Source organism: Musca autumnalis, unplaced genomic scaffold, assembly GCF_047663935.1.
Source record: "Musca autumnalis isolate F117 unplaced genomic scaffold, ASM4766393v1 scaffold_3, whole genome shotgun sequence".
Taxonomy (NCBI): Eukaryota; Metazoa; Arthropoda; class Insecta; order Diptera; family Muscidae; genus Musca; species Musca autumnalis.
The window spans coordinates 61,602,793-61,627,733 of record NW_027411866.1 but is presented as its reverse complement, the minus strand read 5'-3'; the positions used below and the strand labels follow the sequence as shown (position 1 = coordinate 61,627,733).

Sequence of the window (24,941 nt, the reverse complement as noted above, 5' to 3'; positions counted from 1 at the left end):
CGTTTCAGATTACGTTTCTACAATGCTTTATTTGCTTTATTACACTTATTCGGAACCGATTATAATTACTAAACACAAAGCTTTCCTTTATTTCTTCTTTAAAACACAACTAACTCGCCGTTGCTGATCCCACCTGTATTTATCCCAAAATCTCCCTGTTCGGGAACTCTCCAGAAAAGATCTCGTAACACCTCGAAGCTGTGCAACGAACACACAGACGCACATTCGCACCAAGCGAACAACCACACTCGCATACATGGCCGAAGATCAATACAAGTGGACAAGCACAACAATTACGTAATTACAAAACAAACATAAAGAAATCACAACAAATGGAAACAAATACAAAAGATAGCAATAAGCGATAATTGCATGATTATGGCAAAAAAATTAAAACAAAAGCACATCAATAACATGAAAAGTAAGAACTGGAATGATTAAGAAAATTCTACATGGTAGTTGTTGTTGCTTAAATAAAGTGGCTGCGTGATAAAACTTTACGTTACAATTCAAATTTTTATATTAACGGAAATTCAACAAAATTAACTTAACCCTATCAGTTACATTCGTAACAATATTCAAAATTCGCGGTATAATTCGAAGTAAAAGTCAAAACTTTTTGCGTTTATGAGATATATCACTTTTTTGAAGGTGCCCTTGCGGAAAAAATATTTTTTTTAATTTTTGGTTTGGTGAAGAAAATATTAAACACAAGATGCATCCAATTTGAACTAGACATTTTCTTTAAAGAAATATTCACCATGTTTTGTAAAAATTGACATACGTGTCGTGGTCAACATTTTTGTTATTTTTATCTGAAATACTTTCAAACTATGGATCATGACTGGGCTTTTTTTGGTCCTTTTAGAAATATTTTTAAAGGTCTCTACTTCAATCAGTATTTTAAACATATCAATGTTTATAAAAATCTTTTCGCGGATCAATATTTTATAACTGTTATTTTTTTTAACTGCGCTCATTGGTATGGCAGTTTCTTCTGACGTTATTGTGTTCCAAAAAAGATTTTATCTGCGAGTTGACGCAGGATCTCCTTTTTTTCTGCGGATTAAAACGCAGGAATTCTTGCTGATTATAAAGCAGGATCGCCATGTAACATAAGTTAAAACAGCTGTTTTTGTGTTTTCTTTTGCTCATGTGAACCAAGTCCAAGTCAGGAACAAGTCTAACTTCTTTATTTTTTGATCTCCTTTTATATAAAAAATTCTTAAATCTAACATTGTGTTCTTATTCTTTAAGATTCACATATCACTCGATATTGAGTAACTCCCAACCAATAGGAGAACAGTTCAATATCGTTACTATTGCATCAGTGTATGTATGTCTGTGTGTATGTATTATTCCATATATGTATGGGGTCATGCATTTGAGTCTTGCACTCATATTCATATTTTAGAACTTTACTATTGGAACTCTAAAGCTTTGCCCTACATATGAGTGAGCGGCGAAACAAAACATGAATACAATGAACTCGCTGTGGCGCTGACCAACTCAACAAATCAATATATTGAACTTCAAAATGCATGGCAACATAATGTGATGGTGACGCACTACACCTTATTCTGCGGCCTTAACTCCAGATAATTTTTCTATTGAGACTCCTATTCTGGTTCCTTTTGATCCGTCGGGGAACATTCTTCCATTTCCATTCTAAATCATTGGAAAAAACTTTAAGCTATTCACCAAACTTTTTGTTCTCGTCGATTCTTTAGTAGTCGTCACCGATGGCAATCTTCCACCGAACGCGTGTCGTCTGGGCCGCGTTTCGAAAGTGTATATGGGTTCAGACGGACGTGTACGAGTCGCGGATGTAGTTGCCCAACGGGGAACTATAACCCGGCCCATCACGAAACTCGTCATAATATCCGCCCAAAACTAAAAATTTCTGCCGATACTATTTATTCGTTCTGATATCCAATCTATAACTTTCCGTTATATTCGTTCTAATGTCCAAACTACAACAATCCATTATATTCGTCCCTGCTACGTCTGGTGGAGCAATATGTCCAGCAGATCTAGCCATTCAGTGTAAATCAATCGCATGTTCCAGAGAGCCAGAATCCGGCATATTCTTGCCGCATCTGCCAAAGCCGTCACCCGTTGTTTCCGTTTGTCGCATTGAAGACTCCTGCGGCGACAATACCGGAGACGACCAAGGGCACTTCCAGAACTTGTACATTGACGATTCCAGATTCTTTGGGTACTCCTTCATGGACATCATCATTGGCGCTGATATATAATCTGTTCCAAGGAACCATAGTCAACGTAGTTCCAGTCCTGCTGTTATTATAGTTACTTCTATTCTGAAGTAATTCGTTTCTATTCCGAAACATCATTATTTTTATTCTGAAATAATCTGTCTCTCTTCTGAGACATCAACTACTTCATTTATTCTGAATTGTAATAAAAAATTGCACTAATTGTTATAACTTCTACTCTATGAACGAAACACAAACTTCAATAACTTCAACTACCTCCATATTCCATTGTAATCCGCAAAAGTGCACACGACATGAAATTTCTGTCTTTTCTTTCATTGCAGCCAGACTGTAAGGTGGGCGGTGATGTTAATGTCAAAGTCATATGTCATAGATGTCCTTTTTTGGCTTCTGGCAACTCTTTGACATTATCTGCATTAATACTCCATCATACTACCACTCACCTATACATACATGTATGCCTTTTGTCGTCTGTGCTTTCTCGGGCTTTTCTTACTTAATTTGTTCAACAACAAATCACTTGCTATTCAATCTTTGTACAATTCGGTAAGCATCGATTTCCATCATTCTTACTTCCTACTCTTTTTAATAAAAAGAGAAATTTTTCTGTTCAAAATCACAAGTTGATTCCGTTTGTGTTTATATTTGATTTTACTTTCACGCAATCCATTCTGGGAGAAATAAATTGTTTCCAACAATTTATCTTTGGTTCGGGTATCAAGTTTCTTGGAACGTCCATTCTTGGTGTTTTCAAATATTTTTGCATTTTTGGCACAAGCGAATCGGGATATTTGTCCATCACTGCCGTCGCACAGTGGTTAAGAAATCGATTTTTCTGGCCAGCACCCCCATTTTTTGTTGTCACCAATTGTTACAGCCTGTTCATGTATGTCGCACGAAAACTTGTACGAAAGGAATGCAGTCACTCACTTCCGTCTAAAAAGGCGTTCGTGTATTTCGCAAACTATCGTGCGACTGCCGTTACGTATCCTATGCGAAATACTACTAATTTGAATGTACATTTGTACAACTATGTTCCATAATTGAGAGCCAAATGAGAAATAAAAACAAAATCCACATATACATACAAACATTGGAATATGTGTGTTTTGTTTTTTTTTATGAGAAAATAAAATGTGTCGGTATTTTGAATTATTTTATTTGATTGTTTTCTTCAAAGTAATGAATGAAACGGCCTTTAAAACGTGTCTACAAAAATTTTATTTTGTTTCAAGAATGTGTTGCATAAATTTATTTCAAGATTTTCGGTGTTATTCGCGAGTTTACGTACTACTCAACAGCTACAAAGCAAGTGAGTGATTTTGACATTCTCTTTCTACAAAAGAAAGTCCTTTCGAAATACATAAACCCAAATTTATATGGAAAAGTGTACGTTTACGTGTTATTTCGTATGGCTTGCCGGTCGCATAGATTTTCGTTTCGAAGGTGTTTACATGAACAGAAAATTATTTTTTTTCCACTTCGGAAGCGCAAGAAACCTTTCGGTCGACATACATGAACAGGGGGTTAATTTCTTTATGGGATTTGATAGTAAACATATTGAAACTAAGGAAAGAAGAAAACAAATAACATATTTTTATTTTTTTGAAATAACATGGGTAAAAAAGAGTGTTTTTCGATACCGTTTCCCATATAAATTATAGATTTTTCACACAAATGGAAATTTTTTTAATATATGAGTTTTTATAGGAGTTTTATAAAACCCCAGAGTATTTTTTCAATTCTGGAAAAATTTTAAATTCAAAAAAAAAAAAAAAAAAATCGTTCAGTTTGATTATCGGGGTTTGACCTCTTTTAACTAGTTAGAGGATATGAAAAAAACTCTCATATTTTGATCAAAATATGTAAAAAAATTTAAATTTTTAACTTTGACATCGAATTCCTCTTGACCAGGGAAAAAAGCGATTCCGAGCCACTGTGAGTCTTTTTGAGTGATCAGATTCCTCACAAATATAGTTGCAGCAAATGCAATCATCGACACTCCCTTCGTTCGTGTAAGGAGCAATGCCACTAGAGCTACGGGTCCAAACCATTGCAAAACATAGGGTCTACCAAGATTGGGAATTTCGTAGTATCAAAGTCTGTCATGAGTGTGGAGGTCACTTCTTATTGCATGATGATTGGAAAAGTAGCAGCGACACCCAAACATTCTCATCCCGTTTTCGTCAAAGTTCCAGTCCTCGTCCGTATCATGTTTCAATGTCTTGTCCGAGCGGTAGTCCGTAGATGGCAGAACTATTGGATATCCAGTAAGTTCGTCTATCCATAACCCGTCCCTTCAATTGGTGGCAATTTTATCACCAAGTCTGGTGGTTAATATTAATAGTGACAGGCTAGTGTGCCCTGTTCGCTCAGTATATGCAAAGCCAAATATGTGAGACGATGGTAGACAATTAGAGTCTACCCACATCGGATCTTGACGGCGTCCGATTTTGTCGTATTGCTGTAACGTCGATGTATGTATCAACGACGTGTTCATTGGATTTTCTTTGACAGATCCATTATTCTACAAACCTAGCCGCACTGCTAGCATTTGGAAGTGAGTTACTCACTCTATCTACAAAAAGCAATCGTAATCGACTCTTATTTTCTGTAAAAGTACGACACTTTAGCATTTTATAAAAACAATTTTATTGCAGTGCAGTTTGATCGTCTTGAATAACTACATAGTGTCAGCGAAAAATATGGAAATGCGATTATTGATTGTTTACACAAACAATCCTTACGGCGTACGACTATCGCGAGTGCAGACACTTTCTATCGCCTATGCAGACACTTTCTATCGCTTATGCAGACACTACTGATTGTTTACATTCATTTATGAAGTGTGCAAACCTGAATTGATATAAGCCATTAGTCTACCCGATGCTTATATGACACGGTGGCGCAGTGGTACACATGTTCGCTTTGTACTCTTAATGTCCCGGGTTTGATTCCCAGGCCAGTCAACTTAACATTTTAAAATTACATAATTAAATTAGGTGACAACTTCAAAAAGAAAAGTTCTTTAAAAACATATGTACGTTGGAAAAATAATTATAATAATAAAAAATACAAATTAAAAGAATAATAATAGCAAAGAAAAATAAAAAGCAAAATAAAAAAATATATTTTTTCGTCACTACCAATTTGTATCGATAATATATCTTTTAGGAGCCACTAAATCGACATTCACAAGTAGTATCTAGGCCGTGGTTCATTTCTTCCCGCACTGTGAGCCTTCATCTATAAGAATGCGAGCTCGCGGACTAGTGTTTCTATCGTCATGCTGTGACTATTTCGAGTAATGTGCGATCGGAAATGCGTGCAGGGCGTATTGCCTTAGTTATCGGTCCAGATGTATATGTGTACAAGTTTTGTCGGACTTGCCTGTTTCACATTATACCATATATAGATGGATATTGTCGGGTGTATGCTAAACTAAGCTCTATGTATCTTGAATATGAAAAAAAAATAAAAAAATTGAATTGTTTTTAAAATGCTCACATACACTAGCGGTCATCTGAATAGGTTTGAATTTTTTTCTTTTTATATGTTAAGGTATCTTCTGATGTGTTCGTATTGCATATCCATACTATTTTATACTATGCCAACATTCCCAAGAAAAAACTTGACGGTGTTGCCATATTTTCGGAAAATATCCCAATTATAATAAAAAATGTACAAAAAAGTGCCCAATTTTTGCGATCATCAGAATAGGTTTGAATCAAAAAAAAATTGAAAAAGTTGTACTACCCAAGCAAATATTGCGCTGTTTTTTGGTTTAGTTTAGTAAAATGGAAGATTCTGATAAATCCTACAAAAAATTTGACCCGCATTATTTGGAACGTGGGTTCAATTCTCAACATGGAAAAGTTACCAAGAACTTTCAGATAAAATCAAGAAATATTCAAACAAAAACGTTTTATAAACTAGCTTTAAATGACTTTTTGAGTTCGTTAGATCTCTTCTGAGCTTCGAAAATTGTCTGAAAGCAAATACCAAGTGTAGCCATATTATTAGGATCGATAAAATAGAAAGATCATTGAAAATAGTTGGTATTTTAGTTCAAGTTTCATTTTTTAACTATCCTTGCAGTACAAATTTAAGTATTATCATGCTCACAAATCCACCATAGGTGACCACATGTATCCTAAATGTTCGAAAATTGGTCTGGAAGAATGTTTCTTCGACGACAATAAAGTAGAAAATTGTAATTCAAATTTAAGTCAAAGGGCATGATATCACCGACTTTTATAGTGCTGTAATACCTATATAGTCAGGTCAAACAGTTTTTTTCTGTTCACAAGTCATAAAACAAACACGAATAAGTACAAAAGAATGGACTACTGAGGTTATACAGCACTATAAAAGTCGGTGATATCATGCCCCTTTGACTTAAATTTGAATTACAATTTTCTTCTTTATTGCCGTCGAAGAAACATTCTTCCAGAACCATTTTCAAACATTTATGATACATGTGGTCAACTATGGTGGATTTGTGAGCATGATAATACTTAAATTTGTACTGCAAGGATAGTTAAAAAATTAAACTTGAGCTGAAATACCAACTATTTTCAATGACCTTTCTATTTTATCGATCCTAATAATATGGCTACACTTGGTATTTGCTTTCAGACACTTTTCGAAGCTCCGAAGAAATCTAACGAACTCAAAAAGTCATTTAAAGCTAGTTTATAAAACGTTTTTGTTTGAATATTTCTTGATTTTATCTGAAAGTTCTTGGTAATTTTTCCATGTTGAGAATTGAACCCACGTTCCAAATAATGCGGGTCAAATTTTTTGTGGGATTTATCAGAATGTTCCATTTTACTAAACTAAACCAAAAAACTGCGCAATATTTGCTTGGGTAGTACAACTTTTTCAATTTTATTTGATTCAAACCTATTCTGATGATTTTTTATTATAATTGGGATATTTTCCGAAAATATGGCAACACCGTCAAGTTTTTTCTTGGGAATGTTGGCATAGTATAGGACTCTCAAAAACTAAATAGTATGGATATGCAATACGAACACATCAGAAGATGCCTTAACATATAAAAAGAAAAAAATTCAAACCTATTCAGATGACCGCTAGTGTATAATGCTGTCCACCATTAATTAGTATGTCAATCTTATAACATAGTCTTAATAATTCTTTATCGTGTCAGCATTAATGTTGGAAGGTGGCCGCCAATAATTTATCTAGAATTTTCATTAACTTTACTTTTATCTTAGTTTTTCTTTATTTATTGATTAATTTTTTATTCAGTAGATACTACAATACACAATAGTTTTTATAACAATATTTGTAAATATAAAAAAAAACCTAAATGTAAATATTCTAGTATAATCTTATATTCTAAATAATAGTTATTATTTATACAAAAAATGGTTAATTTATTTATACTATTCCTTTTTTTCAGTCCGTCCTTATGTGGTAAATGCTCTAGCATCCACAAAATAGAGATTGAACGCTGAAATTTGGGAAAGATATGTTTTGCGGGCTGGTCAAGTTCGAAGATGGACTATATCGGTCCACGTTTTGGTTTGGAGAAGTCTCCATATAATGGTACCTCCCGGGTATTTTCGAGTATGTTTACTTTTTAGGTACATTTTCGAACCGAATTAGCAATAAATTGGCATTTTCAGACCGAATGAGCTATACAGGGTGATTATGAATCTAAACTCACCATGAGTTTTGTCTTTCTGCCCTTTCAACTTAAGGAAAAAGTGAGAAAACTCACGGGGAGTTGATATTCATAATCGGACTGGTAATTTAGCATTTATGGTTCCATTGATCGAGAAACTTCTCAACCAAAAATTATGGACATAAATAGATCCTCGTTTTATAATAGCCCCCATACAAGTGTACCAATAACGGAACAAGATATCATGTCCCCTTTTAAAGAAAAAAATAACACTGGAAGTCCGTTGTGAAAAAAAGTTCTGCCCATTTAATGTTGAAAATTGAAGAAACCCCGTTTTCTCTACATTTCCTTTATAAAGGGTGTCCCAACTAGAACTCAATTTTTAAATGTCATTGTTTGACATTTGAACAATTGTTATTGTTTGCTAGTAGAAGGTACGAGGTTAGTAAAAATGGAGCGCTACACGAATGAACGACGCATTCTCATTGGCATTGGATAGACAACATGAGAATGCTGATTTTGCCGATAAAATCATCTTCAGTGACGAGGCCCATTCCCATCTTGATGGCTTCGTCAGTAGGCAGAATTGTCGCATTTGGGGTGAGGAAAATCCTCGAGTGACTCACGAGAAGCAAATGCATCCTCAACGTGGCACTGTGTAGTGTGGTTTTTGATTCGGACCTTTTTTATGAAAATGAGGCAGGTCAAGCGCAAACAGTCAATGGTGTTCAGTATCGTGAAATGATAACCAGTTTTTTCTTGCCTAGAATTGAAGAAATGAATTTGGAGGGCATGTGGTTTAAACAAGAAGGTGCCATATGTCATACAGCCAGAGAAACAATTCAATTGCTGCATAAGTAATTTCCCGGTCGTGTTATTTCGCATTTTGGAGACCAGAACTGGCCGCATATCTTGTGTTTTTTGAAGTCGATGGTTTACGCGAATAAGCCGACGACGACTCAAGCCTAAAAAGAGGAAATTGGACGCTGCACTAATGATTAGCATTTATGCAAAACGGTCATTGAAAATTTCATTAAAAGATCGCGTGTGTGCCAGCAAAGCCGCGGCGGCCATCTGCACGATATCTTGTTCCATACATAACCTTATTCTGTCTACTTTACGATATAATAAAGCTTCAAGATTTCTTAAATATCTGTGTTTTATTTAAAATTTAAAAATTTCGTTCTAGTTGGGACACCCTTTAAAATCAAAAAATTAAGTGACCCTAAGAAACCAAAGGCATTTTCGTCGTCCGTAGACTCCAACAAAACAGAATTAATACGTAAGACCCCCAGCATATTTTTCGTGTAGCAAATTGTTATTGGTAAATGGTATTTTTATTCTTAACGCTCAATTTTAAATTGTATAAATAAAAGAAGCAATCACCATTATTGCGGTTGGCGTTAAATATGGATTATTGGTGTTTTTTGCGCTAATAAACTTACAAATGAATACAAATGTTTTTGGTAATTTTTTGCCATATGACTGTGTAAAGGCGCCGATATTGTGTTTGGAAAAAGAGAAATAAAAACTCGAACGTTTTAGTTTCTGATTCGATAAATAATTGAGTAAATAATAAATAATTATAAATAAACTAAAGGGACAATTAGCAAGGCGAACAGATTACCTGTGTTACGGATGGCGATCGAAAACGAAGTGTCAATAATAATGCCAAAAGGTCGCGTAGGCGCAAAAACAACACTCGTAAGAAAACTCTTAGATGACAGATGAATGTTCTAACAAAAAAGGAGTAGGCAGTTTTCTAACGATGGAGTGAATCAAACACAATGAAAGTAAAGCGAAAAGCGAGCATTTCCAAACAATGCAAATTAAACTGGAATATATTAATTCTTACTTAAACATTGGCGCCGACCTTGCAACATTATTAATGTTGTAACACATATCGATAAGTAAATACAATAACAAGTAATAATATATGCTAGATCATATATGCTAGTGGTACAGTGTATTTGTGAGCAAATTCAAATTACATAGCCGATAACCATGTTTATGAGGCGTGTACGAATCGTCCGCAGTAACGGACGTACGCTCTCATTCCCCATATGAACATGGTGTGAATAGCACGAAGACGCCAAGGTCCTAGTGGAACCCACAGTTATGGATTCCGACCTGGAAGGTACGAAATTCGCGTTCGAGGTCGATAACGAAGAACCCGTAGTTACAGATTCAGATGTCAACTATTTTTTTTACTAAAATCCGCAGTGACGGATTTCGATAGATCTCCATCTTCAATAGAACCCGCAGTGACGGATTCAGATGAAGCGTTCATTTTACCACGAAAAAATTAATATGTTACCCCGAGTTCAAAAGAGTACAAATGAGCCGCTTCACAACGCGCTTACCGTACTAACATCCGGTACACAAAAGTAAATGTACTTGATCTTGAACATTATGAAACCGATTCTCAAGCGATAACGGTTCGTCAATTACGACATGTCCAGGATGAGCGATAAATGAGCACATATAAACAAATGACCTAACACAAATGACCTAACACCAGCTACCAGCCCATCAAGACTATCTGAGATAAGCGCAGAGGACGCGATTCGAACTAATACGGTGGCCAATTCTTCAAATGTAAGCCGAACGTTTCGAACCTGTTGTCGAAAGTGTTGCTTAAAACTTTTCAATCCAGCCTCCCAGAGTCCACCCATATGTGGAACGCCTGCTGGAATGAAATGCCAAGTAAGGCCCTGAGCTGCGAATGTAGAGGAGACACGATCATTTGAATCCCCAACGAAATGAAGAAAATTTTGACTTAGATCACGAGAAGAACCCACAAAATTCGTACCAATGTCCGAAAATATCAAGAAGGGACAACAACGACGTGCTTTCCTGAGTGACGAAACTTTTCCAGCACCTCTTCTAAGTCAGTCGAAAAGTACGATAAGTAATATCGAACCGAACGTATTTAAATTTTAGACCCAAGCGGAGCGAGATCTCGAATAGACCAATCCGACTTGTCTAGGCAGAGCCATCTCGGCCCAAGCCACCAAAGGAATTCCATTCGCCACGAATCTAGTCGAAGAGAAAACCAGAATGTACCAACTTAGCCACGACAACACAATTGTAGAATCCGTTCAACAGCGAAATTCCAAGTCGATTTCCTTAACAATAATTTCCAAAGTTCTGACGTTAAAAGTGCACTGAAAACTAGCCGAGGGAGTGAACCCGATTTTAGGGGAGCGATAACACGATAATAGATGCGAAAAAGAGAGTATCGTCTCAAACAATTTGATCAATTTTGAATTCTCGACGATGGAATCGGTCCAGTGACTAGCCATCCAAACACAGAATTTTGGGCAATCAAAGTTCCTGACAAAAATGATTGACAACCATCTAACAAGATTTTTGGATACAAGTCTGCACGTGAATGGAACAAATTAGCATCTGCCAGACGAATACTTCGCATTTGAGCTCTGAAATCAGATGAAACAGTAAACGATGGCAAGTTACCAGAAATTGACGGCAATACCAAAGCACGAGTTTCTAGTAACACCGAGAGATCACAAGGGCTTCCAATTTTTATGCGACAAACTTTTTGTGAATTTGCCGAAATTGCAAAATTCACACCCGAAATAACCGCATTCGATGACCTACCGGAAGTTTCAACCTATTCTGCAATCGCTCATGATAGAAAAGAGGATTCAGAGGCGGAGTCTACTAAAGCCCTAGCTGGATAGGAAATGCCACCATGCATTATATTGACCATCGCTGTTCCCATCAGAACCGACTTATTCTGTGATGTATTAAAGACCTGACGAGCTACAGATGCCGAGGATGTGGAGGGGCGAAAAGTTTCGAGAGGTGGAGGGTTGGAAGGACGAGCTGCAGAAGATGTGGATGGACGAGGAGGATCGACGGGTTGAGTGTTGGAGGGAGGTGAGGTGTTCCTACTGACCGAGGAAACACTTGAGGTCGAACTGTTTGGCGACGAGTCGCTACGGTGCAACAATGTGTGATGACTTCGATTACATTTCGAACACCGACGTAGACTAGTGCAATTTTTCACTTCATGCTCACTACGCAAATAATTCGCACACAATCTACGACGTTTCACAGTGGAAAACCTAGCCGAGACAGACATATTTTTGAATAGAGGACATTCAAAAAGCGAGTGGAACTGCTGGGGACAAAGAATGCAATCATTTTTCTGCGACACTTTTGGAGAACGAGAAGAATTCGTATTAGTCATATACGAGTGAAGATTTTTTACGTTAGACTTTTTAACCGAATCATTTCCTCTCATGTCGTGAAGACACATGAGCGTCTGAATTCGCTCAGTTAGAAAACTATCGAGATCTTTCCACAACGAAATAGAATTTTTGTCTTTAACACTTTGCTCCCACAAAGTTTGTGTTAATTTTGGGAGCCTTTGAAGACAAATAAAGACCAAGAACGGATCCCAATTTTCCGTACTAACGTCGTAAATGGACATTGCAGACAAACAACCATTAATACCACGTTGGATTTGTTTGAGACCCGAACACGCCTCGATTTCAAGTACCGGAAGCGAAAATAATACTTTGAACTGACTATGAATTAACAAACGAGGATTGTCATAACGTTGGTGTCATGCTTAAGTGTTCCATACGCCATTTTTGACTTTTTGAGATACACGTGGTTTGTAGGGTTTTCCGGTATGATCTTCCTGAATTTCTAGTCGGCTTTACCCTATCAGCTCTAGTTTCCGAGATATCCACGCCTCGACAGGAAAACATAAACTTTTTTCAGTTATGAAATTAATATTTTAAAAACTTACAAGTTTAAAAACACATTTCAAAACTCAGAATTTCAATTTTCGATTTAGAAGTATTTAATTTATTGTGGCAAAGATGAAATTTTTTTTTGTCACTTTGTTCCATGTGATTTACAATATTTCACATTTGTGTCATAAGTGCAGATATGGAACAAATCGACAAAAATTATTTTTTTATAAAAATCTCTATAACTTTTATATTCCAATACATATTCCTCGAAATTTTTGCAAATATTTTCTATACACTGTTACTAATATTTCAAGTCAAAAATATAAATATTTGCTTTAGCCAGCTCCATACAGTTGTGACGCAAAACATTAAAATGCGATTATCTCAAAACAGGCAAATGGCGTATGCATTCCATGCTAGACTGAAGCTACGGTGAGTCAAAGGGAATTTAGAAACAATTTCACAAGCTTCCCCACTAGTTTTTTGCGACAAATGGCAAAGACGCTCAATATCCGACAATCTAGAATTGGTAATATAGACCGTGCTAAATAAGTTTCTAAAAGTAGGCCACGAGAGAAAGTCACCTTCGAAAACGGGAATATCGCATGGATGCAAAGCTAAATTATGGACAAAGTCTAAATTTGGCGGATCAATATCAAAACTCGAGTTATCCCTAGAATTCCCAATACCTGATATTGGGGAGCTAGAAGCCTGAGTACACACACTTCCAACAGTGTGAGTAGCCGAATTCGTGTTATTTAAACCGGGATCGTTTCTCGAGAATTCCCTTGGAGTGGCAGACAAACTCGGCTCATCCTTAGAAATATTGGAAGGATCCTGCTTTAACGAACCACTGCTGTAAGAGCTCAAGGACGATTTTCGAGACCGCCGAAATTTATTTAAATATTTATTAATAATAGCCTGACATTCCATAAAAAGTTCATAAACAACCGCGTATTTTCCATCGAAAACACCAATGTCTTCCGCAGTTGTATCCTCAGCCGATTTCAGATACTCTAAACAGTTATCAAAAGAACTTTCGACCTTGGACCAATTTTTTACCAACTCGGTACTTTTAACTTCTAAGATAAAGAAATCTAAGTCTTCTTCTTTCGCGTATTTAATTTTGGCACAACATTTTACCAAATTATCCGAAACTCGGGTAAAATCGTTAAGAGGAGTGAAAGGCATTTTGTAAAGATTTTCTTTAGAATCACACGAAGACTTCAACTATAACGAAAAAAGCAAAACCCCAAGCTTTTCAAGCAGAAAATGCGACAAAAAACAATAAAAGAGAAAAATTCCAAATCAAATAATCGAAAAAAGTTTAAATTCTCGCGAAAAGATCCAATATCTTTCCAAATCCAACAAGAATTTCCAAGATTTTTCACAAAAAAATCTACCAAAAATCGTAAAATTTACGAAAAGTTAGGAAAAATCAACAAAAATCGCCGAAAATGTTCGATAACAAATGAAAATCCAACTTTTTCCCTTTAACAATTTCGAAAATTTTTCAAAAAAGTGTATAAAATAACGACAAAAGCAAAAATATTTCGAAAAAATTCAAAAACTTATATATAAATATATGATATTTATATCAAAATATTCAATAACTAGGCTTGAAATATTTGTTTACGACACCAAAAATTATTACAAACGGCAAAAAATTACTATTTTTATGCCCAATTACAATAAAATAATAATTTTTTTCAAACCGATTAATACTAACGTAAATGCGGACTGTAGGGTGTACGATAAACGAAAATGTCCAAAAATGTATTTATTTTTATATATACACACACTGCAATTTAATATGCAAACTATTTTCTCTTTTGTACCCAACGTGTAAACCAGCCCCAATCCAACGACCCGATGTGTGTAGCGTACACGCAAACAGAAGAGAAACGAAAAAAAAAATATTTTCAATAGGCTAGCTGTCGCTGCCTATAGCAATGGTATGTATGTAAGTGATGTGTGTGTGTGTATATAACAAGCAATAGACCGACAACGACGTAAGTATGTCACTAGCGTATGTATGTTTATATTATTGAACAGGGAATAATGCGAAAATAGAAGGAATAATTTCGAGTATTTTTCGGTGGTTTATTTCTTTTGTTAGGCACAACAAGACAGTAGTAACCCGATGGAAATAATTAAGTAATTAATTTTCAATAAGTAAAACATTAATTTTCGTTAATAAAATTATCAAAATTTAACACGACTGTTAATTTAATTTTATTAATAATTACACCACCATTCACTAATGTTTTCATTACACTGTTTTTGACTAAAATGTTTGCAAATTTTCCACAATATTTTTTACCACCAAAATGATTTTTTATTGGTTTTCACTGTTCAATAATAACACCGAAAAAATCAGAAAAGATCAAAAGGAATACGCGACGCGTTGTAAAGCGGCCGTAATTATTGTTGTTGCAATGGGAACGAAAAGAATTTTTGGACGATGGATATTTATTTGTTTGTTTATATTATTTTTTTTCCACAACGCGAGCTCACAAATAATAGAACACTGCACTCACCTGTTGGTTTGTTGATATTTTAATGATAATGATGTTAATGACGATGTTGATGAGGATGATTAAGATGTTAATGCTGCTGCGAAAATAAACAAGACGAAAACCAATTAGAAAATAAATCAAAACAAATACAAAGGCTCGTGTCCGGCTCGAGTGGACCAAATGTAAAGGCGCCGAAATTGTGTTTCGAAAAAGAGAAATAAAAGCATGAACGTTTTAGTTTCTGATTCGATGAAAAGCAGAAGCTTTATTGAGTAAATAATAAATAATTATAAATAAACTAAAGGAAAAAGCAGCAAGGCGAACAGATTACCTGTGTTGCGGATGGCGATCGAAAACGAAGTGTCAATAATAATGCCGAAAGGTCGCGTAGGCGCAAAAACAACACTCGTTAGAAAACTCCTAGATGACATATCAGTGTTGTAACAAAAAAGGAGTAGGCAGTTTTCTAACGATTGAGTGAATCAAACACAGTGAAAGTAAAGCGAAAAGCGAGAATTTCCAAACAATGCAAATTAAACTGAAATATATTAATTCTTACTTAAACGGACTGCTTTTGGTAACAAAAATTAATAGAATTGCTAGTAGACCATTTTTAAAATTTTAATCCAGAAACAACAGTTTTTACAATCAAAATAATCGTTCAGTGCAGACGTATGTATGTGCTATCGTTGGCGAAGTCGATAGCGTAGTGTTGTTTTTTGGTACCACGTAAATCTCACAACGACAAATGTTTGTACAAAAAAAAAAAAAAAAAAAAAAAACAAAATATATTTTTAAATTCTTTGAAATCTTCTTTTGCACAATAAAAAGTTTGACATCTGATAAAAAACGCAAACTATGGCTGACTTCCGTATCGTCATTTGCTTTGTGTTATTTAAATTTCGTCAAAATATTTCAGTTGCACACTCATACATTGTTCCTCTAAAATTCAACTAAATGTGTCAGAAATAAAAATGATACATGTTTGCTTTTTACCTGCCTTGAAAATGCGTATGTTTGATGCTTTGAAACACGTAGCTTCGTATTTGTTAATTGCAACGGCGTTAAGAAACATAATACTTCACAGATTTTCAGGCATTTGTAAACAGTTGACGATACGGTCAGCCTATCTTACGAAAATAAATAAAAGTATTCAAATTAGTTCTTTCCAATATATCTCAATAATTTGAAATTTTGAAATTGGTTAGTGTTTCATTTTACATCATTGATGGCCAAAAACACACATTTGCAGATTATGCATTGCGCTTGTGTGAGTATAAAAAATCCGAACGACCAACATTAGCATTAAACTAACAAACCAACGTTCTTCTCATCTACTGATTTGCAAAATGTAAACAATACGCCAACCTAACGAAGCCACACGAAGATGTTTGCTCTATGCGTGTGAGTACGATCACTCTGCCTATACCCGCGGGCATAGGAAATTTGTTGTCGCTAGTCATCTCTGTTTTACATGCTGTCGTTAACAAAATCGGTCACGACTCTTTTCTCCCATACATAAAACCGATTTGTCTTATCAACAAAATAAATTTTATTTTTAACCCGAAATATCCGTCTTAGGAATGACGGATGTGTTTCATTCGACATTTTATGTATATAAGATGCTATAAAATACAAAAATTGTCGTAGTATTTAATTTTTCATAATAAGAAAAATATATACTACGACTACGCATACGACACTTGCAAGCCTAACCCTAATAAGGGTTAACGGTATGATGTTAAAAGTAGAGTAACTATGATATTAGTTGAATTCTTCATAATTATATATATTATAGTTTGGCTTTAATTAAAAAGCAAATAAATAAAATAAAACGTAGACTGACTGAGTCGAATTTTATAGATACCCTGGCCGAAACATATTTAAAATTAAAATATTTCTTTTATTTGTTTACTTTAAGGATGGTACATACATGCAGAAACTTATGTCTCCAATCGCGGAAAGTGGAAGAAAGAAAACAGTAAGAGATTTGTTAGAAGAATTGTCCACTCCCGAACGGAAGGCAGGTATGTATTAATAACACTGCTAATTCTCAATTGCTTAAACAAGAAAGCCGCTTATGTACCGATGCCTTTAGTTAGCAAAAAGATAACACAAATAACACAAAAGATAACATTTCTCAGTATTGTACGTCCCTGGCATAATTATTTTGACAAAATCTACATTTGTTTGAAAAGGCATATAATTATTGTCAGCATTCATAGAACGGGATATTAGCAGCTTACGGGGTTTCTTTGACCTCTCATCTAAATAAACATTAATGGATCAAAGAAATTCCAGCTCAATTTGTGATTAGGTAGGCGAATGTTTAAAAATTGAGGCGAGAGCAAAATTGCCAAGTATTTTGACACGTAATAATTATGTTACTTTTGGTACTTAATCGTACCTTTTGGTACCAAAATTAATTGCTTTAGCAATATTATTAACATTTAATGTTGGTGTCAAAAGTTGCAACGAAATTTAAAATGACAGTTTCGGTGATAAATGTAGCTAAGGATTAGATATTGCTGGAGTTATCTATTTATTTTGTAACGAATAAATAGCAAAATACTGAAAATGCTGTAAATAAGCTCGATCTAGGCTGAAAATGTGAAATTACAGATGTTGCTCTCCGGTAAGTAGAGTAGAATTACAAATCTAATCTTACTTATGCACACAAATCCTCATCTTCTGAGCAATTTCGATGTCAAAACAAGTTCTCTATTAAGACTAGAACCACCAGACATTAGAAAAAAAATTAATTTGGAGTCATATTTGTTGATAAGGCATAGCAAAAAAATTGTCAATTTGGTTTTCAATAAAAATTATTTACACCCCACAATTATTGTGGCAGAGCATATTGCGGATTGATAAAAAATATATTTGAACATAATTCATGTAAAAATACACTTATCTGTAAGCTTGAGTCAAAAATGAATATTTTGTCACTTTGAACGATCTTTAAAAACAACATGGTAGTAAACTGATCGAAGTGTTATGTACTCATTTGCAGAACACTGCTACAATGGTAAAACTGAATTTTGTGGAGCAAATTTGGATCGTATTTCGGGTTCAAACTTAAAGTTATTTCCTTCAAATATCATATTTGTAAGAGAAAAAATGTTCTTACTCTCATAAAAAAGTCGAAATCCGATAAATATTCCGAGATAATGGGAGAATATCATCGAAAATGTTGTTTAATGATAAATCTCTTTTTCAAAATGGTCAAAATAATTATGCCAGGCACTGTACATTGCTTATCTTTTTCGAACTTTTACCTTATACCTAGTGAAAGAGGAGAGAGCTCTTCGCCCAGGGATCTCTGGATGAAATGCGTATATGTATATTCAGTTTTTTTTTTTCCTTTATTGTTCCTCTTGGGAGCATAGGGCTTCTACAAGAAAATTATATCTTATTTTATCGATACATATTTTTTTTTAAATCATTGATTGATTTATTAATTCGTGATAATTCATTTTGGATTGTTCTGCGCCATGTGTTTTTTGGACGTCCTGGACGTCGGGATCCTTGAGGGTTCCATTCAAGAGCCGCACGAGAAATACTGGTGACCGGCTTTCTTAAAGTGTGTCCAATCCATCTCCACTTCCGTCTAGCGATTTGCTTAGTAATATATTCTTCTCTCATCCTGGTATGTAAATCTATGTTTGAAATAGTGTTTGGCCAAAATATGCCACAGATTACTCGAAGACATTTGTTGATGAATGTTTTCAGTTTTTGGGCTAACGTTTTTGACATGAGCCATGTTTCACTGCCATAAAGAAGTGTTGACTTCACGCATGAGTTGAAGATTTTTAATTTGGTATTCTGGGATATTTGCGTTGCTCTCCAGATTTTGTTTAAACTGCCAAATGCTGACCTGGCTTTTTTCAGCCGGTTGTCAATATCGTCGTCAACACCGTTGTCAATCGACATCATGCTACCCAGATAACAAAAGCTTTTGACAAACTCGATAGGATGATTTGAGATCGGGAAGCTGCAGTCGGACGAGTTGTTTATTCGCATTGCAAAAGTTTTACCAATATTAATATCCAGCCCTGCTTGTTTTGCCATTACAGCTAAGTCGTTTAATTTTTGTTGCATATCAGAAAATTTGTGTGATAATAAGCAAATGTCATCTGCATATGCTAGGTATTCTAGGTGTTTATGCATGCCCCATATTATTCCCCTTTTCCTTTGGGACAGCTTCAGCATGATATCATCTAGTACTACGGCGAAGAGTAGTGGTGAAAGAGGGCAACCCTGTTTTACCCCAACATTGGTGTAAAAGGGGTCACTAATGGTTCCGTTGTGTAGTACGTGTAGGGCGGTGTTGTCGTACATTGCTTTTATTAAGCGGATAAGCTTCATCGGCGTTCCTTTGTTTTGCAAAGCTTTCCATATAGCGTCTCTTTTTATGGAATCAAAAGCTTTTTTAAAGTCAATAAAGACGAGGTAAAGTGATGATCGCCATTCAATGGATTGTTCGATTACAATACGGAGAGTGTTGGTCTGGTCTAAACAGCTTCTATGTGGTCTGAAGCCTGCTTGCTCTTCTTGAAGTGATTGCTCAATACACTGCAACCTATTATTGATTATTATAGCCAGTATTTTGTATATTGTGTTTAGAAGTGTTATACCTCTCCAGTTATTGCAGTCCTTGAGGTCGTTTTTCTTTTGGTGTTTTACTATGGTCCCTTTTGTCCAAGCTTCTGGTAGTTGTTCTAATAACCATGCTTTTTGTATATGCGGCGCTAGAATTTCTGTTTTCAGTTTTACAGTTCCGTTATTCTTTTGCATAAAACATTAACATTAATAATTGTTTGGTTCAGCTAAATCTCATATTTTCTTGTATTCATTCCATTTCAAACACAACGAAATATTCGTCGGAGACATTATACAGTACATGTATTCCTGATCAGTATAAAGTTTTGGCTCTATTGAAATAAGACAGACAGAGTTTTTTAATTTGGCACAGATGTTTATATTACTCCTAGGTTGTTTCGTATTGAACTGTTTTTGTGTATATTTAAATATACTAGCAAATTAAATAAATTTTATTACATTTTTCATTACAAAACAATTAGTTTTATTTAATTTAACAAACGAAGAGGACATTGACTGATTTTAAAGAAGAAATTGGACTATGACACCTTACCCGCCTATTTTTGACCGTTGAATGTTGAAAATTGTCTTTCAGTTGTGCGTGCAGTAGCGGCGAGAGTGTCTCATAGACAGAGAGTGTCTCTAGACAGACAATTGAAACACAAGTCTTGCCTTTTCACAACAAAGAGTTTTGTTCGAAAGTCAACTTTTTAAAACGAGGACAATAGTAAAGGGCATGATTTTCAGCGGAGCAGACAACACAACAATGTTTTACATTTGATTTTAATGCAACAGCGGAAGCTTTCGCCAAATGTGCCTTAACGTTGCGTTTACGTGGAGAATTCGATGATTCTATACCTTTAAGGTCACGCAAACCGGCGAGCGTCTGAATTCTGTCCGTGAGGAAAGAATCGAGCTGAGACCATGACGAGAAGGATGACCTATATGTGAGACTCTATTCAAAGTTTTTAAACCAGAACTAGACTCATTTACTAAAGAAGGAAGGTCGATCAGCTTTAAGTGACTGTTAACAAGGATTCTCTTATTTTCATAAGTATCCGTAAGTGCTTCACCTTTGGTTTCCTGTACTAAGTGACACAGCTTCTCGATGTCACTTAGTCGAGAGGATTTAATAAAGATGGCCGAAAAAAGCTCACGGAAGGTGGGCCACGACAAGAAATCCCCGTGGAAATCATCTATATCGCACGGAGGCAAGTTAAGGTTATGCGTGGCCTCGGAAGCACATGGCGGCAAATTCCAATTGGAGATCGAAATATCTGCATCATTTCGAATATCGGGGTCAGTATTTGAAAGGGCAGGCAGATTCAAACTGTTATTAGCAATATTTTCCGAATTAGAAGTACCTTACAGCCTATTTGATCTGTCGGAAACTCGAGTCTCCCGATTATGGCCGGTTGGAGCTGGGGTATTATGAGGGGTGCTAAGATGAAGCGTTGTTGGAGTGCCTTGAACAGACTTCAGTGACTTCAAATTAAGCAGTTTTTCGTTGATGTCAGACAAACAAATTACAATTTTTTCTCGAGCACTCTCGAATTTCCCATCAGCAGAAGCAATGTCTTCCGCAGAAGCACCCGCTTCGGTGATCAAATGATCAATATACTTGTCATAAATATCCGCAACCTTACTCCACAAAGTTGGAGTTTCCTTCTTCGAACTTCTAGATTGATCACAGAGTGATCTCTCGCTTTTATAGCACTAAAAGCATTAGAAAATTTTACCACCTTGTCGGAAGCACGAATGAATTTGGTGGGACGAGTGACCGACATTTTCTAAACTAGATTTGAAAAACTATAGTCTAAAAAAACTCAATAAAGAAGAAACAAGCGATGGGAAAACCAAAGTTGTATAGAAAAACCCAAAACAAACTTTAACAAATCAAAGGAAATTATGAAATTTCAAAACAAATTAATATGGTGGAAAGAAGAAAGCACAATTTTTTTCCTAAAACTCAGGAAAAACTCACAAAAACCGAGAAAATAGCAAGCGAAGCGGTGGTTTTATCTAAAGGAGTGAACATTGATAGCGAAAAAAAAAAATACAAATAAATATTCAAATAATGTAATAAAATGGTGAAATAGTTGAAATTCGATCAAAAAATATTCAAAAATGGCGAACAGAATCAAAAAATACAAATTTTCGATATGTACTGGGTGTAGGGTGCAAGAATTTTCAATAAATTTACAGAATATAAATTAAAATAATTTATTTGTACAAGTGTACTACAATTTTTTTTCCAAACAAACTGATCCAAACTTTAAGAAAAATTATTAAAATATCAATATTTTCTCAAAAAGGAACGCAATAAATTGGGCCGATGATATGCCGAATGTAGGGTGAATTTAATTTAAAAATCCAAAAACTTTTTTTCCAAAAATTTTCCAAAAAATATAAAAAAATATTAAAAAATTCAAATTTTTATTGTGCCAACTGTGCCGTGGTGAATAACGAATACCGCACAAAAGGGAGAAAGAAACACATAAGTAGTGGGTGTGTGTATACGTAACTACCTCGCTACGAACAGACCAACGACAACGACCAAGCAAGCAGTGATAGCTGGAGAGGCAAATATGGTTGGTATTCTTATTGTTGTATTTACACGGCCATTACACCCACAGCACTTACCCAACAATGAGAGCTGGGGGAGATAAATGAATTGCTGGTATTTTGGAATTGCAATAATAAAGTGAGTATGAATATTATTGTTGTTGGGAGTGTTAGAAAATATAATCTCTCAACAGAACAAATGTGTGGAGAATTTATTGTAATAAGCAAACAAAAATAAATGCACTCTATGACGGCAAGTTAGTTTAACCAAACAAGATATTTTTATGTGTTAACAATTAAGGAAATAATGCCAAATTTATTAATTAGGAAAATCCATTATTTCACGTCGAAATGGAAATGAATGCGGTTGTAACTCAATTTTAAGCAATGTGGACAATTTTAGCAATAATATTTCATTGGAGTGGACTGTGTTTAATTCGATACCGCGAAATAGGGTGAAACAGAGGCGACCAGTACCGCGGAACAAACTGCAAAACAACACTTTTTCACTTTTTTCCGAACTAAAGCACTTTGAAGCTCACAATAACAAATCACTGAACTTACGTACCTGGTTATTTGATGATGATGGTATGAGGAGAAGATTTGTGATGCAAGTTGTGAGATGATTTGTGATGCAAGTTGTGAGGGGGGATGTGTTGTTAGTAATTTTTTCCTTTGTAGAAGAAAAGAAAAAACAATTATTCCGGGTAACTTCTCAAGTTTAGCATATCCGGCTCGATGCGACCAAATGTTTATATAGAGCGGTGGTGGGGTAAATTGAAAAGAGATAAATAAAAACAAAGCGGTATCAATTTTTTCATATAAAATAATAATTGGTAGCGATAGAGGCCTTTGTGCTTTCGCTTTCAATGCTAGACGACAAGTGAACGCGGAGGTTCTTGCAATCAAGTATTGCAGTGATCGCAGAGGATCGTTGTCGTTTTCTACTACATTTACAATTAATTTCCTGTGAGAGCAAGAGCATCAAAGTGAGCGAAACAACAACAACCGTTGGCATCAACACTCTACGGTCTTCGCAGAGGGAACTTGCAGAGGTGATGCCAGATGATGCCTATCAGCATTAGTGATCGACTAGGCTCGGGAAGTTGAAGTCCAACGTATCTAACTTATACACTCTCTCTATTTACATCTTGTGCACACTCTTTCCTACTTCTCTTTATTTCTATTATAGCTATAAAAATAATTCGGTGGAGTATTAAAGGTGATACCAACAACTACAACGAACATCATAACCTCATTAAAATGCATAAACCTAACATCATATCTTTACAAGAAACTCATTTTAAAAATACAATAAATATTCCAGTCCCAGTAATGTTTCGTATTTATCACACAAAAAATTCAGCAGTCTTGATTCTTAAATCTATGCAACACGAATATATTGGTTGTGACGATAATATGGATTCAGTGGTAGATAAAATTATATCAAGATTTACATTCTACTTACATTCTACTTATTTAAACCCTTCGAAATCATTCAGGCCCCAGAATAAAGATTTTCTAGATCATTGATAGAAAATCTTTATTCTGGGACATGAACGGTTGGCATCCCTTATGGGGATCTACAACTCAAAAGAAAAAATAGTTTATGTTGGGAAACTTGTTTCCTTTGCGGCTATTAAAAGGAAGTTAAATAAGAGTTGTTCCAGCCGACCAACATCGAGATTTTAAAACCTATCGAGCTAGAATATTCCGATGCCGCCGCCAAAAAGACATATTTACGAATACTTGCCATCTTATGGTATTCGACCCGAAGGAAGGATAAAACTCCAATGGAAAGACCATCTTGAATATGACATCCACATTGGAAAAGCAAATTAGAAGATCGGTGCGTTTGGAAATATATTCTTAGCTTGGTATAGGTTAGGTTAGGTTGATAAGAGGGGTGATCCTAGATCACCACATGCCCATGTGGACATACACGTAAGCCATAAGTAGGCCTGTTGTGCGCTCTAATTTTTTTTTTTTTTTTTTTTTTGGGTTATGGAGGATTATCTTTTTTTGACTTAGTATAGGATCTCTGTCCTATTTACATAGTCTCTGATCTTTTTGAACTCGATTGTCCTAATTTGATCGAGTCCTGGTATAATGTCATTCCCTAGTAACTGAGTTCTCAGATTTGTGAAGGCTTGACAATGGCAGAGGTAATGTTCCAACGTTTCGTCGTCCTCTCCGCATGCTCTGCATTCACTGTTTTCTGCACAACCTATTTTGTGCAGATGCGCTTTTAGACCTAGGTGACCTGTAAGGATTCCTGTCAGTCTACTAATATCTTGTTTACTTAGTAAAAGTAATTCTTTTGTTTTGTCCTCGTCTGGGTTTCCCCATAGGATTTTTGTGTTTTTTCCCTTCTCTTCACTACTCCAGAGGGATACATGTGCATTTTTTGCCCATGTCTTTAGTTCTAGTCGCGTAGCTTTAAACGGCTTAGCGTTTTCTAGACTTACCGTGGGTTGCTCCTTGGCTTGTTTTGCCAAGGAGTTTGCTATTTCATTACCCCTAATCCCGGTATGCCCAGGTGCCCATATAATGTTTACCTTACCGTGTTGGGAGTAATTATTTATAGATTTAATACATTCCAAGACAGTTCTAGATTTAACTGTCTTGGTTGTTA

General features: G+C 35.4%; 1 protein-coding gene across 1 annotated transcript in view; it reads left to right on the top strand.

The window, feature by feature from the left end:
• Atg5 (autophagy protein 5) overlaps positions 1 to 24,941 on the top strand; it is a 298,800-nt gene that overhangs the window by 217,579 nt on the left and 56,280 nt on the right. Inside the window, exon 5 of the mRNA XM_073979162.1 lies at positions 17,061 to 17,166. Within this exon, the coding sequence (XP_073835263.1) occupies positions 17,061 to 17,166 (106 nt within the window). The remainder of the gene's footprint in view (positions 1 to 17,060; positions 17,167 to 24,941) is intronic.